Source organism: Branchiostoma lanceolatum, chromosome 11, assembly GCF_035083965.1.
Source record: "Branchiostoma lanceolatum isolate klBraLanc5 chromosome 11, klBraLanc5.hap2, whole genome shotgun sequence".
In the NCBI taxonomy this organism is placed as follows: domain Eukaryota; kingdom Metazoa; phylum Chordata; class Leptocardii; order Amphioxiformes; family Branchiostomatidae; genus Branchiostoma; species Branchiostoma lanceolatum.
This window is the reverse complement of record NC_089732.1, coordinates 9,505,752-9,521,938: the sequence shown is the minus strand read 5'-3', so window position 1 is coordinate 9,521,938 and position 16,187 is coordinate 9,505,752. Positions and strand designations below refer to the sequence as shown.

The 16,187-nt window shown below is 42.1% G+C and overlaps 2 protein-coding genes across 5 annotated transcripts; both read right to left on the bottom strand.

The window, feature by feature from the left end:
* Nucleotides 1-4,979: 4,979 nt before the first annotated feature.
* LOC136445293 (uncharacterized) lies at nt 4,980-9,048 on the bottom strand. The gene is made up of 4 exons (XM_066443213.1): nt 8,624-9,048; nt 7,112-7,270; nt 6,839-6,920; nt 4,980-6,444 (listed from the first exon to the last, which is right to left on the bottom strand). The coding sequence occupies exons 1-4, from the start codon at nt 8,697-8,699 to the stop codon at nt 5,646-5,648; spliced, it is 1,116 nt and encodes a 371-aa protein (XP_066299310.1). The 5' UTR covers nt 8,700-9,048; the 3' UTR covers nt 4,980-5,645.
* Nucleotides 9,049-10,360: 1,312 nt separating this feature from the next.
* On the bottom strand, nt 10,361-16,183 carry LOC136444947 (caspase-7-like). Of its 4 annotated transcripts, none has more exons than XM_066442732.1 (11): nt 16,027-16,183; nt 15,832-15,907; nt 14,818-15,011; nt 14,307-14,385; nt 14,106-14,180; nt 13,640-13,743; nt 12,864-13,034; nt 12,287-12,497; nt 11,805-11,944; nt 11,441-11,553; nt 10,361-11,084 (listed from the first exon to the last, which is right to left on the bottom strand). In XM_066442732.1, exons 1-11 carry the CDS (start codon nt 16,108-16,110, stop codon nt 10,865-10,867), a joined length of 1,467 nt encoding a protein of 488 aa, XP_066298829.1. In that variant the 5' UTR covers nt 16,111-16,183; the 3' UTR covers nt 10,361-10,864. The 4 variants fall into 4 exon arrangements, with proteins under 4 accessions (XP_066298829.1, XP_066298828.1, XP_066298832.1 ...); XM_066442731.1 differs by having other exon boundaries at nt 14,094-14,180; nt 16,027-16,182; XM_066442735.1 differs by having other exon boundaries at nt 14,094-14,180; nt 15,832-15,902; nt 16,127-16,149.
* Nucleotides 16,184-16,187: the final 4 nt, after the last annotated feature.

Here is a 16,187-nt window from a genome sequence, read left to right as displayed (position 1 = left end):
ACGGGAGCCGTGACTGGGGGGTCTTTATGGGGATTTTTCGTGTTTTGGACTAATAATAAATCAGGTAATCACGTCTCACTATGGTGTAAGCTTTGGTCATTTTTGTGAAGCCGTGTGAAAACCATTGATAGTAGTCAAGAAATGCTGAAATTGATTAGCAATGTTGATAAGGGCTCTACATGGGGGTTATAAGGACACTAGAAAATGAATTAAACTGTTTTACACATCTAATTGTTGCTCTCTAAGACGTCAATCGCTACGTTCCTTACTAAAATAATTCTGTGCCTTTAATATGTTGTACAAAACGACAAGGGCTCTGCATGGGGGTTATAAGTACTCCATATATGTGATAAAGATAAAGGAAATAAGACACATGTACATTGAGAAACACTAATTTATTTGCCTATAGCAGTTCCTATGTCAAGATTAACCTCCTACATACATCCACTGGAGACCATTGTACGCACACATATATGCGTGAACTGAGATAGACGCATTTTAGTTTTATCGTTGTGTAGTTTTTAAACCTCTATGTAAGTGAGAAAGGAAATACTTTCTGTATCTGTACTAATTTTTGCCAACAGCCTTTTACAGCAGCTCAGCCTGTAGCTGTTGTGGGTGCATGGGAGTTATCCTTTTCCTCAGTCAGAGTCTTTTAGCTTCTAGGTTGTTTATATGATACACATAAAAAATCACTCAACGCTGTGGCACTCGGATATACAATTTTTGTATCGCAAGGCCAATTTTCTAGATTACCGGGCAGCTTCATTGCTATAGAATAATAGAACAATAGAACAATAACTCATTGTCTCCCGAAATGACATCGCTGATATCCTTGTTCCAGGTTCAAGGATATTCCATGACACAAATACAAGCCCATTACGAAGCTCATTTCATTAACATTATTTTCTGAAACGATCCTGAATCGTCCGGTCTGCAGCTGAGTGAGAGAGGGCTATTCATTTAAATTTTGCAGTAAAGTTGCCAATTGGTGAATCGGATAACAGATACAAATTATTCCTCAAATTATTTTAATTAAATTTCAATTTTATGCTCAGATACCCCCCATACAGAGCAACTACCATTTTTTTAGCATCTTTGTTTTAGGAATGTTTATTAGATTCTTCAATTCAACTTGACGATTGTGTGATCAGAAGTATATTTGTATCCCGGTGCCATTGCTTGATTGACTTCACTTTATTTAGTCCTCGGATTTAATTTTTTCAAAGGCATCCAGAGCATTTTATGAGGCTTGAAACTTGAATGAAATAAATCCAATTTCTAGTCATTCCTACACATAGTAAGTTTCAATAACACTATTATCATTATATATCGACATTAAAGGAGCAAAGATACAATGTCGTTGTGTGGCAAGAACTGATAGAAAATCCAAGCCCTAATAGACTGATCCTGACTGCCCATCACAATTAGCGGTTCGATCAATGAGAGAGTGACTGCATGTCCGTCAAATCTTTGCATTTCTATGTTTTAACTTTGCATTTCTACGTTTTGACGGAGGTGGGCAGGGCTATGGTATCGGTCTATTTACACTAGGCGCGTGAAACTAAAAGATCACCATGTAGCTTATTTTTGTGCCGCTTTTGAGCACTTTTGATAAGAAGTCCGCACGAAAATGTGTTAAACAGCGGCATTGAATGTCAATTTCATGAAGATTACAGCAACTAGAATATTTCCAGTTTTCAAGCCTCATAAAATGCTCGGGGTGCCTTTAAACATTATAAGCAGCATATGTTATGAATCATCGCTAACTGTAAACAACAACAACATCGTAACAAAAAATCCTCACAGTATCAATAGCTTGGATACACAGTATAACAAGGGAAGGAATTACAATTTACGAGTATCATGGGTTGAAGTATGTTTCGTTGATTCCATATATATATATATACATATACATATATAGCTTTGCTCTGTAAAATTGTAGGCTGCTATGTAATGATACTTAATTAGCCAAGGGACAATGAAGCAGGTGGGGGTCGTAGCCTTGTTTCCGTTTAGCCACTGTTCAAGTTCGTACTCTGAGTGTAGCGGGAGACTTCCATCTGAACAATTCTGACATGTACGACGGTGCCCTTCCACGTTTTGACTTGAACGCTGTGGTGAGAACGTTCATTTCTGCCGGTGTTCATTTCAGTTCTGTCCTAGGTCGTAAGATATCAACTTGGACATGTCACATGGTCAACAATGGTTTAGTAATTGACGTCTTAGAGAGCAACAAAATGTGTAAAACAGCTTAATTCCTTTCCTTTCATCTTTATGTATGTTTTCACCCATGCGGTATAATATAACATTACATATACGGAGTACTGATAACCCCCATGCAGAGCCTTTCACATTACGTACAACATATTAAAGGCACAGAATTATTCTAGTAAGGAACGTAGCGATTGACGTCTTAGAGAGCAACAATTAGATGTGTAAAACAGTTTAATTCATTTTCTAGTGTCCTTATAACCCCCATGTAGAGCCCTTATCAACATTGCTAATCAATTTCAGCATTTCTTGACTACTATCAATGGTTTTCACACGGCTTCACAAAAATGACCAAAGCTTACACCATAGTGAGACGTGATTACCTGATTTATTATTAGTCCAAAACACGAAAAATCCCCATAAAGACCCCCCAGTCACAGCTCCCGTAATGCGTGGCCCAATTAGACGACGCTTGTTTTTGAATCAGTAGATGTTCCTCTCTCCAGCAAAGGTAAAACCATTCATCAATATTGCCGATTGTCGGAGAAATAGCCCCTTAAAAATGACTAAAATTTAGCGAGATGAAAAGTCTGCTTTTATTGGTTCTGATAACCCCCTAGTATACCCTCTTAATTTCAATGCTTGATCTTGAACTTTTTGTCTGTAAAACTCTGGAACCCTAGCTATATGGAAATAGAAAACTTAGGTCCATATCTTTATTAGAATTATCAGGGTAGCCATTGCAAATTCAGTAATTTTTAACCATAAATTGTTCGATTTTTGAGGGTCTCCGAGGGGGGTCCCAGAACTCCATAATGAAAAATAGCTGGAGGGTTTTAATTATATGGATGGTCATAGTTCCACATACCTATCACATGTACAAAGTATCAGCCGATTTGGCCGACCCCCATCTTCCCACCTCTGCCTGGTTTTGCCTGGTTTTCTCGTGCAATGACTCTTAAGAGGTCAGCGCACGGTCAAAGGTCACGTGTTTGCATGGGACGTCAAAGCCGCCATGTTGTCAGATTAAACCTTGAACTTCAAGGTTGAAGAGTCAGACATGTATATTTGCCTGGGTATAATATCGTAATTCCATTACTAAATACAGAATTGCTAATCAACTTAAAAACCTCAGGTTTAACCAAACCGTGACATGGCGGACAATACTGACGTCATGATCACGTGAGTGTAAATTTTCCCAGCCCCTCCAGTACAACAATAGACTGTTCTGAACAGTTCTTCCCGCCGTTATTTTTGTCCTGACTATTTTTGCCCACATGTGTTTTATCGCCGGCGGTGAAGTTGCTGATGATACTGACATTTCATCTTCCGCACCCAGACAAGGTTAGCGACATAACCTGAGTAAGGGGCCGTCTGGAAAGTCATGATTCCATCCACAGCCGATATCAATTTTGTTTGGCCTGTTTAGTTTAGTGATCCTCTCCCTCGTATCAAAACAAAGGTATGCACATACGATGATGACATAAAAACAGTTGAAAGATTGAAATTGCCCCAAAATGATTTTACACAGGTCTTTCCCATATGAACGTTTGTACGTATTCTCAGGCAGGATGTAGCAAAATTGAGAATGAGTTCCGCAACATTTGTGCCCAATTTACCGTAAAATGTGTCCATATGACCTTGCACACCGCAGAGCAGGGGTCAGTCTTGGCACATTTGTCGTAAATTTACCGTGGTGTGACCCAGTGAGCCAAACTGGTGACCTGGTGTCCAGCCCCATTTTCTCACCATGATAGCCCTATACAGTACCCCCGAAAACGAAGTGAAATTGAGAGAAAATAAGGATTTAGTCGGCCGGGGAGTACATATGTGGCAATCTCACAGTACTTCCAGGCTAGCTAACTCCTCTATGTTGTCTGTCTATGGCCAATTTCTACTCTTTCCAGCCACCTCTGAAGCCTGGTAGAGGCTAATGGGTACCAGGCTACAAGCCTTGTGCACTTTCGACCAAACGTGATTGATATTTTATTACAACTCATTACGCATGTAGCCACTCGTTCGAGACAGTCGGGTGATCAAACCCAGACATCGGGGACTATATGGCGTCACGTCATTTATTGATTTGACATTTCATTTGGAGAGAGAATGATTATGACAGAACAGAACATGTTTTCACAGACCATGTGTTTTAAATTTAGTTCCTGAAACCAAGTAATTTTCTTGCCGTGGGTGTGACTACTATTTTGACATCTTGTGGTCTTCAGTCTTCTGTAATAACACGCATATGAAGGTCAGGCGTCAACTTGGATGTCTACATTGTCGGTTTTCATTTAGTAAAATGCTCGTGTCTTCTTGAAATGAAGATCGGTTCATGTGGTTTGTAATCACAAACAGCCATTTTGTATTCGTAAGGTTCCGTCATAGAGTAGTGTGAGTGAGTGAGTGACTGACTGACTGAGCGAAGTAAAAATAGAGTGTGTTTAGCACAGTCAACTGTACTTATAATAAATACATTTGACATCATAAGCTAAACGCACTCTGTTTTTGCTTCACTCACTCACTCACACCCACCAACCCACGCACCCACTCACTCACTCACTCACTCATTCACTCACTCACTCACTCACTCATTCACTCACTCACTCACTCACTCACTCACTCACTCACTCACTCACTCACTCACTCACTCACTCACTCACTCACTCACTCACCAGTACCTTCCATTTCTCGCTCTCTCTCTCTCTGTCTGACTCTCAATCTGTCTCCCATCCCCTTCCAACCCTGAACTAGACCAGTCTCTGGGGTACAAAGTCATGGCTTTAATCATCCCGTCAGCTGTGCTTATATAGCACGTCTCATACACGGGGAGGTATGCACGCCTACTGGTAATGGTTAGCATGTTTGCTGAATATGATGCCGCTATCTTTGCTTGATAGCTGCGCTAGTTGAATCTAATTTCTCTGTGGTTAGCCTTTTTCCTAATTAGGATTAAATCGTTGGAATTTTGAAAATATCTGGATCCATATCTGAGTCGATATGTGTTTTTTTTTCAAATGTCAATTTTCAATACATGACGATCTACCTTGAAGCATTTGCAGGTTTCAAGCATTTAAACGTATATTCACACATTAACTTATACGTGGACACTTTCAGTCAATCTATTGACCTGTGGTTATACATCATAGTTCTATCTATATCTGTCTATTTCTTCCTCCCCCTTTCTCTATATGTACATTGTTGTATCTATCTACATTTAATAGTGTCTATCTAACCCCGTATATATACAGGGTTAGGCGTTTAAATAGTTTCAATGTTTACTTCTAATAAAATATGTTCTTTGTGCAACATATAAATTGATTGCTTTCATCTCGTAGCGATAGAGGGCCAAGGTACAAGTCGTGTCTCAGTCTTAAGCCTCCTTGTTGCCCTCAACCATCACGTTGGAGGAACGTCTTGTTCATGTCTTGCTCTTATATTTCCCCCTGAATCCGTTGTCTTCCCTCCGAGCTTTCCGTAGGCCATGTCGCGGGCCTCCTTTTATCCTTTTCCACCGCTGCTGTTTCCTTCTTCAAACCGGTGACCTCTTCCAGGGTGAAGTAGTAGTTGCCGGTGTCTTCAGGAGGCCCTTCTTTTGCCTCTAAGGCAGGATACCGGTCTTCATGATGTGTAGGTCTCTTCTTTTTAGACTTGTCCACCTTGGCGTACATCTGATCAACTGCGCCCTCTGGCGGTGTCAGGTCCTCGTCCTCCTGCGGCGCTGACTTTGTCAGTGTGCTCTCGCCGATGGTGCTATAGAAGTCCTCGTCGTCTTCGATAGGCGGCGTGTCGTAGAGGTCGTCATCACAGTCATTTTCGATGGGTGGTATGTCGTAGAGGTTGTCATCATCATCTTCACCGGCAGGTGGCGTGTCATAGAGTTTGTCGTCTTCGTCTTTAGGCTCTTTGCGATCGGGAATGACGGCGTAGATGTCGGCGTCCCCGCCCGACGAGTCACTTGGAGGCGGTTCGGGGGAGTCTGAATTGTTCCTGGCAGCTTCCAGCTGTGCGAAGGGGACCCACTCCGTCTCGTCGCGGGACGAGGTTCTTGGCGGCGAGGGTGGCGCGGCTCTGCGGGCCTTCCCGCCCGGCAGGTCCGACAGAGGGATGAGCTCCGTGCCGCCTGGTTCATCGCCCGGGGTGGCTGGGCGCGAGGCGTGGCCGCTGCCCGTGCTGGGCGTGCCCGCGGACTCCACGTCTTGTTTCCTCTGCTCCGGCCTGCCACGTCTTCTCCTGGAACATATGCGACACTAGTAATGTCTACTTACATAATTAAGCCACTCGAGCTCTGAAAAAATACGAGATGGACAGGTTTTCATCAAGATCCAGAGGGAAGCAGCTTGCACTTTTTAGCGAATGTTAGTTCTATTATTTACTTGTTTCACTTTACCATGGCGATTATTTATTATAGATGCTTCCAAACAGTGTGCGTGCGTCTATGTGTGTGTGTGTGCGTGCGTGCGTGCGTGTGTGTGTGTGTGTGTAAGTACGTACGTGTGTGTGTGTGTGTGTGTGTGTGTGTGTGTGTGTGTGTGTGTGTGTGTGTGTGTGTGTGTGTGTGTGTGTGTGTGTGTGTGTGTGTGCGCGCGCGAATGTGTGTATGTAGTGGCAATGTAGAAGAACTCACCCGATTCGACAGGCCAGAACGATAAGAGCAATCCCGAACAGGATAAATACGATGGTACCACAGACGATGGACACAATGATGACTGAAGAGAGAAGTAAACAGAAACAAATAGATAAATTACGTATAGTTGAGTTAACATATACTCATTTATGAAAACCCACTCCCACAAAAACTAATTTTTTAATGACCCCCTTTTTCGATGTTTGTATCATCATCGGGGATTGTGAAATAAAATTGTAAAAATCGGGGTATGTAACGTTAGATTATACTCACTTAAGGTACTGGACATCACTGGCTCTGTCATGGAACCCGTAGTAGTGATACCGGCCCTGTTGGTTGTCACGGCTGCGGTTGTCATGGCGACGGTTGTCATGGAGACGCTGCTCATTCCAGAAGTTGTGTTTTCCACCGTCGTTGTGAGATTCGTCGTAGCTAGAATTGAAAAGCATGTATTGAAAGTAAGGGTACAATTGATGTCTCCTTCTAGCACGTTTGCTACTACTACTCCGTTTATCACTCCCAATAAAAAATACTATCAAAGTAACTTAATATAATACTAATACAGTTGCTACTACTGCTAGTCCCCCTTGTACTTTCAATACGGATGGTACTTGTAGACTCCTAATAGAAAGACTACTACTACGTTGATATTAATCCCTCTAGCACTACTACTATTGCTAGTCCCCCTAGAACTTATTATTGTTAGTCACTTTAACAGTTCTAATGTATACAAAATGCTACTTTTACATCTTAAGTGCAGCTGTTACGATACTACTTTTTACTACAACTGTGACTACTTCTACTATTACTGGCACGACAAGACTTGTTATTCTCCATATTATCCTGACTAGTACAACAACAACACGCCTCGTCTCAACATCTCTGTTGTGCATGCACTAATTGTAACTTGCCTCGGGCTCGAGTTGTGACGTGATGTGATTTAGAAGGCAAAGTTGCCTTCAATCTAGAGAACTGATCCTCTAATCTTCAAACATTTGTTCATTCACAAGCAACGTGTCTTCAACACGGGAAAACAATTTGTGAAGTGTCAAAATTGGTTTTGAAAGATACAAAAATACAATAAGAACACTGTATGACCTTGTCGACACAGGTCACAAACTGTTTACAAAATGGCGATGTAACAAGACCAAGGCACAGAATGTTTGCTACTCGTTGGTACAAATTAAACATCATGTTAGTTAGTTCACTTGAGAATTAGACAATCCTACATGCAGCATCAGAAATACACCGTACAAAATCTAGTGCCAAGAACAAGGGGGCGGAACTGTTGACGTTCTGGCGGCCATGTTTTGGCCTTGGGCAATAGTGCCAACAAAGAACACTGGTGATAATGAATTTTAGGCATGTCTTGACGTCCACAAGTACAAGAAGGAAGTGGCACCATTTAATCCTATCAACCGATACATTTGACTGTTATGTGTTTATATCACACACGACAAGATGTGGTCAAAACAAAGTCTTCACAGGTGAAGAAATAAGACATGCGTTTGTGAACACATTGGGTGAACAGGCCTTGGGTTGACGTTTACACTGTTCACCCGGAAAATGTACACTGATAGCTTATCCTAGTCGTGCATTGGATTTACAACAATGAATACAACATCTCTTCCATTAATTACATTCCACACCCGGAAAAATTTTGCAATCGTCGTCGGTAACGTTTACACGTCAAAACTGTAGCCCGACAGGTCTCAAGGCTTGAGTCTACGAGTCTTTCAAACAACAACACCACAACTACAACTACAAATGCGCAAAAACACATACCTTGGGCGAGTAACTCGCCTGAAAACATCATGAGCAACATCAGAAGGAGGAAGACGTTGACAGTCGGCCCTCCCATGGTCCTAGATCTTGTACTAGAACAGCAGAAGAGTACGTTCACTGCTAACCGAGCTGCGACCACCTGAAGTATTGTACGTCTGAACTACCACACCTGACTATATACCTATCTATAAATAACGCTTGGCGTACACAGCCCTTCCTTCGGGCTTTCACAATTAACCTTTTACCCGTCTGATGCCATCGCCGCATGGTACTAGTACTCAGAATATGACATGGGAGGAATGGAAAACGGTAAAAAAGGAACTTGAATCATGCTTGAAATTTGAATAGAAGTGAAACCATTTCTTCATTCATTACAACAGTTCCTCTGCAGTAGAATGGAAAAAAAGCTTTAAAGTGACTGCTTCACTAGCCTGAGGCTGTATTGCAGGACATTGAACCCAAAGTGTTTAACTAACTGTCTACAGCACGACAAGACTTGTCGTCCAATTCTCCAAGCAGAGGTTAGGTCCCGGTCGGTTTCTGACGTATTTTAGGCGTTTCCGTCGAGCTTTCTATTTTTTTTTCTTTTTGGGGGGCTCGCGGACAAAATAAAGACCTTACAGAACAGAAAAATGAATAAAAAGACGGCAAAAAGCAACTGGAACCTAACCTCTGCTTGGAGAGTTGGACGAAAAGTCTTCTCGTGCTGTACATGGTTAGTTAAACACTTTGGGTTCAATGTCCTGCAATACAGCCCCTGTCGTCAGAGATAATTGTTTAACTATCAATAGGTGTACACGGTCCTGCCTTTGGCAATTAACATTTTTGTCTAAAGTGGTACCCCCCCCCCCCCATTATGCCAGAAATGAATCTTTGAGATATCAGAAACGACAGAAAAGGAACTTGAACCATGAAACTAAACGGGAAATGTGGGAGGATGTGAAACTGTCGTTTGAAGGTTCTGCTTAATTCGACAGAACAATAAAACCAAGGGTCCCCAACTAGCCGGAGGCTATCACAGGAATGGCGTGACTGTAACTGTCGTGACGTCTTTTCGGGAATGGGGAGATCGTGAAAGGCTCGCAAAGGGGTTTGAATTTTTGAGTCTTATTTGACTTTGTTTCCTATAATGCAACTATTTGAAATCAGGAATGACAACATTTAAGACATTTCACACTCAAAACAACTTATAGATAAGTATATGTTCTGTCAAATTGAATACTTTTCTGACTTCGGATCAATTAATACATCCAGCCTTGATCACAATCACTTATGTTAGGAGGTGTTCATCAACATAATTTATCTAACTCGCTTTCAGTGATACGTCGAGGAAGGGTAAATATCCAGGTAGATGATATGATACAAAATAAGTCAAGCAACAGGATGAAAATCTCGGTTTCAGTCACTGAAGAAAGATAGAGGGTGCTGTCTGAAACTATTGACGGTTTAGAGAAGTGTATCCAGTTGCTTGAAATATTTTGTATTATATATGCATTATGTATAACTCACTCTTGGTAACGTTAGCAGGACCACACAAGGAAGGGAACAGACTATGGGAGTAGTATAAAAGTTTGCTGACGGTTGGGAGAAAGGTCGGTTTTCTAATCAATATTGTGCATTGTAACAACAAGGGATAGGGAGCTTTATTCGATTTTTCGTCAAAATATCTGCCCTTTCTACATTGATAGAAATTAAGAACAGTCACAAGATACAACAAATGAGGCGTTCAACCAAACAAATCCATAAAACAATTACATTTATTTGAGAATGCTGTTAGCAAGTGGATTGATTTATAAAAACTGTACACTCTGCATATCAGCCTTACGAAACAGACGTAGTTCTTGTAGGCTCTTAGTTCGTGATGTGTTTTAGGCAGAAGCTGACGACGATTTGAAATAGAGCTTTCCCAAGAGATGTGTTTTGGTCTCCGCTGACTGTTTAACTATACTCTCCCTGTTCTCCTAGCCTCCTTCAAATATCTATTGTAGACTCTAACGTTACATATCGGCCTTACGAAAAAGACGCAGTTCTTGTAAGCTCTTAGTTCGTGATGTACTTTAGGCAGAAGACGACGACGATTTGAAATAGAGCTTTCCCAAGAGATGAGTTTTGGTCTCCGCTGACTGTTTAACTATACTCTCCCTGTTCTCCTCCTTCAAATATCTATTGTATACTCTAACGTTACATATCGGCCTTACGAAAAAGACGCAATTCTTGTAAGCTCTTAGTTCGTGATGTACTTTAGGCAGAAGACGACGACGATTTGAAATAGAGCTTTCCCAAGAGATGAGTTTTGGTCTCCGCTGATTGTTTAACTATACTCTCTGTCTTCCTGTCTTCTTCCCTCAGATTTGCCTCGACTTTCGCCACGTTTCTCCTCACCCGTTCGAACAGAGTGGCCACGTCTTCATCTCTGCCGTACTTGTCGAACGCTTTGACAACTTCCTGGATGAGTACGGATCTGTATAAGGAAGATGTAACGTAAAAGCAGTTACTTACTTTTGCAACACTAAATGCTTATTATGAACTAGGATAATACACACTCTCCTTCCAACCTCAGATCGAAGTCTCTACATTTGCAAGTGTGCGAGAAGAGTCAAGAAATGGTGCTCAAAGGGGGCTAGACGACCAATCGCACAACTAGTGCTTGCAAGGCAGTTTTTGTGTCGATTATTTGAAAATTCATATGGATAAGGCTATCAGAGCTATCATTTTACTTAATATTTCACCTTAAATGATCTGAAACATTTGATCCTCCGTATGAGTGTTATTAGTCATATCAGCTATAGGTTGAAAGTGGAATGATCGACACATTACCCTTGTTTGCGGCTGCGCAATGACACTTTTCCTTCGGCGCATGCCCAGGTTACAATGTAGTCCACATCTGTTGGAGCCAGCTTGCTACACACACCGGACCAGTCCACCTCGAACTGAGAATAAATGTAGAATGTGTCATAACCATGGCTTCTAATTATGCCGTGCTATTAGCATTGTCTAAGTTTCGTGCGTGAGTCTCTGTGTGTGTGCAAAGGTTTGTATGTATATATATATATACATATATGTGTATGTGCATGTGTGTTTCTGACTACTAGTATATCTTTATACTTGGTATATGTGAATTCCTGCATTGCTTGTATGTGCCAGAATTCTGTGTGTCTGATACAAAGTTGCAGCACCCTACCGCCTCGAGCTCCGGACTTGGTTCTTCATCGGATGAAGAGTCCGAGTCGCTGTCCTCGGTGACCTCCATGGGCTGAGCGTCTACTGCGGCTGCGTCGTCTACTCCCCATCTCACCCTACTCACGCCAACATCTCTGTCATCTATGAACAAACAAACAAACAAATTTAAACAAACAAACAATCACAATCATAATCACAATCAAAGAGCAATGTTAAGGTAATATAGGCTCAAAAGAAAGAGAAACGGAAGATAAAATGTAACCTTGTCCAGATATCTGACGGCTATGAAATAATGACTACAGTGATAATATTTGTGGGTGAGGGAAGCAACACCTAGAGCAGTTTCAGAGCCCATCACTTACAGTTATCGTTAATACGCCGCCGTGTTGGTACCTAAAAGTTTGGCTAATTGGCCAGCCTTTACTGTATGTCCTCCGAACTAATGCTTAACAACAGCACAGATGAATAGAAAAAGAAACTGACTTCCTCTACACATCTGCATGATGAAGACCTTCGGACAGGGAATGTTGTCAGACTTGACGATGGGTAGGATGATGTCCTTGTGTATCCCGACACCCTTCCAGTCAGTTCCCATCGCCTCCTGCTCCTTACCATGAGTCATGATGGACAACAGCAGGCACGTGGACTGAGAGTGGTTCTTGTTGATGAACTTTCTGATTGCGTCCTTCATTTCCTTAGTGACAAAATTCAACTTGGTTACAACACAACACAACACAACACAGCATAACATGGCATAACAAAACATAACATAAATGAAGCATTGTTCGAACACTTAATCTGAACAAACATGTAATGCGATATGCGCCAAAGGTGTCTGAAAGTCGGTACCGTCCCCTGTCCTGGCTGACTGATGGTTGGTGGATTTCCATGCTGACGCCATACAACGTAACGGGCTGTCGAAAACTGTTAGGATCTTCCTGGCGTAAGTTGGTACAAGCCTGGCTACATAAATATTGAAATAAATCCTCTTAATCTGACAATTTCCCGTCAAACATTTTATTCCAAAATTGACTATGGAATACTAAAGATAGCTACTTACGTAGGAGCTGAGATCGATCTTGACCTTCACACTGAACCCAAGTCTGTGTAGAACGACTTCCAGGTCTGTACTGTCCTTCTCCATCCCCTTCCTGTTCCTGCCCCTCATCGTGGGGAACTTGATGTTGTTTATGATGAGAGCATGGCCCACCTTCGAACGAATCGGGTAAGCCTGACACAAAAGATAGTAAGTGTCATTGTCTTATATGTACACATGAAATAAGGTCGGAAAGAGAGTTGTGATAAATGATCTGGGATTTAAAAAATGAGATTCTTTTGGAAACATCAGCTGTGTTCCTGTCTTGGGGTAAATTATTGGCATGAGATCAACTTTGGCAGGTCTCTAGAAAGATGCAGTGACCTACATTTTGTATTTCAATAAAAACGGTCTTTGATTAAAGGGGTAGGTATTGAGCAAACCAACATTGATGACTATTGCTACTTATTATTTTTTTCTTCTTTGAATTCGCGTTCAATGTGATCAGAATCCTAACGGTTTGCGAAAATAAGAAATTGAATGGCAGAACTACCTGTTCACTTGAACTGTCACCCAAAGTAGCTTTTTGTTTAAAAACAGGTGGTCAAAGTTATATGTCTGTGGCATCGTTGAGGATATTCTTTCTTTCCGTACACAGTTATCTTGCTTTAGAATAATTCCACGGAGGGACGGACACTAATATTGAAAACCGAAATAAACAGTGGTATGCCCCCTTAACCGTGCTGCATTTGCTCACAAATACCGGCTTCCTGTCATGTCTTCCCTGTGTGTTCACCTACCGGAGGTTGAGAGGGGGAGGGTTCCCTGTCGCTCGGCTGGATTGTCAGGGTCTGAATTCCCGCCGTCAGGTTTGCTGTCGCTCCGGCGGGCAGGCGGCAACCGTCTGATAACATTGATGGACGTATGCACATGATCAGTATGGAAACTCACCTGTGTCGGTAGGTAACATGGTCAAACTCTACACTTTCCATCCAACACAAGAAAACTGCGACTTACTCAAAATAAACAACGGCTCGATGTTCCATCTTGAGAAACGTAATCCTTTTCATAAACATTTTACGACAGCTCCGAGGATTCAAGTTAGTTTCAAACCTCTAGTCCAGAATTAGAATAAGTTTGTGTGCGTATCACTAGCCTGAATCGCTAGCTATGGGCTATCAAAGCAAAAGATGACGTTGGGCCGGCATTATGTAATTTCAAGAGGGACCCTCCCCACCAACACGTAGCGTTTACCTGTATCTGTACCTGCACTGTCCTGTACTGGGAAGTCCAAGGAGTCGTCTGAACTGGAAGAACGTTCCCTAGCTGTTTGAGCTGGAACTGCATGCAAACAACCAACATGTATCAGATGTATGATACATCGGGTAAAACCCTTCAGAAGGGAAATTTACGATCAAAGGAAGATAAGCTTTACAGTCAGTTTAGAGTCGTGTTAGCTAACGGCACCTGCGATCCTCCCTTTGCGTATGTCCTCTGCTAGGTCCACACGACCGCACTCACGTAGGGCGCTGATTAGCCGCTTTTTCTAACATGTAAACATGAAGGAAACCTTCAATTAAAACAAACGCAAATACAATAAGAAAATTAATCATCTACAATATCATAACGTAAGGGTAGATAACAATAGTCATAAGAAATCCCGGATCAGCCTTGAAGGAAATTCAAGTTTGACAATCTACAACGTTACTCCATTATTTCAGGAATACAAAGCAAATTTGCCAATATTTTTGTTCGTTTTTTTTTAACAGCAGACGTGAACTCGGGTCGAAACTTGTTCTTTTGAAACCTTAAAGCGAAAAAAAAGACTTTTCAAAGGTCATCCCTCAACAACTTCTCCACGGATTCCGGATGTACAATCGGCCGATACATCTGAACTTCCAGTATGATATATTCGACACTTAGCATCAACAGAGAATAATGACCATAGTCTTCATAGAAGAAACGCATTGAAGCCAACCTTCTCCTCTGTACTCTTGTTTCCTGCTCCAGCCCACCATTCATTTAGCATCGCCTGAATGGCTTCAAGTAAGTTGTGGGAGTGCTGCGCGCGGAGAAGGTTGACTCGACTCCAGTCCAGACCCAGATGCAGACCCAGAGTGCTCCACTCAGTCCCCAGCTTGCTTGCCAGATTCACAAGAAAGACGTTTGATCCTGTTATACGCAGAAGGATAACATGTTTTATCGCAACTACTACATTGTAGTATTACTACCAATACCACATTTGAGCTTGTACTTTGTAGCGTGACGTTATGGGAGATGCTTGAACTTTGGATTAGAAAACTACGGTAGAGATAAGGGGCAGCAGTCAGCATTTGCAAAGAGGCACGGGACAACGATTAATGTTGGGGTTATGTGAGAACAATGTGACAAAAGGGAAATGCGCGTACTGCAACTACCAAATGTTGATCTCCTCCACGTACGATCCTTCTACTCTCGCCAAGCAGAGGTCGTGAATGGGCAGATCGTCACCGTTTTATCATATGCCGTTTTTTTTCTCTCTAGCCTATTCTGTCGGAATGGGCTAGCGAAAAAAACACGGCATATGATAAAACGGTGACGATCTGCCCATTCACGACCTCTGCTTGGAGAGTACGATCCTTCCTAAAGCCACCGCTTTCCACAGCGCCTCGCCTGATAGTTTGGGGTACAAAAGAACCGGACGAGTAGTAGTGCAACACGGTCAGTGCTGACCATCTGAGTCAAAACGTATGAGCTAGGGGCAGGCCTTTGAGTTTGGAACTGACAGGCTTACTTTTTCTAAACTGTCAGGACAGGTGTTCAGAAAAATGCCGACTAGAAAACGTCATATTGCCTTGTGAGATCTGCAGGTACATTTATGACGCCTGTTACACACTCAAGGGATTCGAACCCCCCGACCTTGCGGTCCAGGGGTAGTGCTCTATAGCTAACAACCGCAAAGACCACGGCATGTTACAAGTGCGACGATATACATGAGACGTTTTAGACATACCAGATGATGCCATCTTCTGCCAGTCGTAGCGCCGATGCTGCCACTTGTATGGAGAGTGAAACCATCCGGTGCTGTTCTCATTATTTCACATAAAAAAAAATTAAGCATCAGAAGTGAATCAAAAGTACCTGCATTTATAAGCAAAACCTAGCAATACGCTACCCGGAAGTAAGTCAATATTCTGGTGTTATTCACCTTTCTGGCGTCGATCGATGCCAGTTCAGCTGCTACACTTTGACGTTTCCTATAGCAATATTTCCTTCCCAAACGGCCGTTCATTTACGTAAACATACACCTTTACGTCAGCTGGAAGTGGAGGTTGTTGTAGCTTTTAGGTAAACATCGAGTGTTGGTTC

What these genes read in the sequence shown, in the direction of transcription:
- LOC136445293 (XM_066443213.1), bottom strand. Translation starts at nt 8,699, where the DNA reads ATGGGAGGGCCGACTGTCAACGTCTTCCTCCTTCTGATGTTGCTCATG. An exon ending in AGTGATGTCCAGTACCTTAA is followed by an intron (nt 6,921 to 7,111) that starts GTGAGTATAATC and finishes TTCTCTCTTCAG; the next exon opens with TCATCATTGTGTCCATCGTC. An exon ending in GTTCTGGCCTGTCGAATCGG is followed by an intron (nt 6,445 to 6,838) that starts GTGAGTTCTTCT and finishes CATATGTTCCAG; the next exon opens with GAGAAGACGTGGCAGGCCGG.
- LOC136444947 (XM_066442731.1), bottom strand. Translation starts at nt 16,110, where the DNA reads ATGAACGGCCGTTTGGGAAGGAAATATTGCTATAGGAAACGTCAAAGT. An exon ending in ACAAGAGTACAGAGGAGAAG is followed by an intron (nt 14,386 to 14,817) that starts GTTGGCTTCAAT and finishes TTTACATGTTAG; the next exon opens with AAAAAGCGGCTAATCAGCGC. An exon ending in CCTCCCCCTCTCAACCTCCG is followed by an intron (nt 13,035 to 13,639) that starts GTAGGTGAACAC and finishes CTTTTGTGTCAG; the next exon opens with GCTTACCCGATTCGTTCGAA.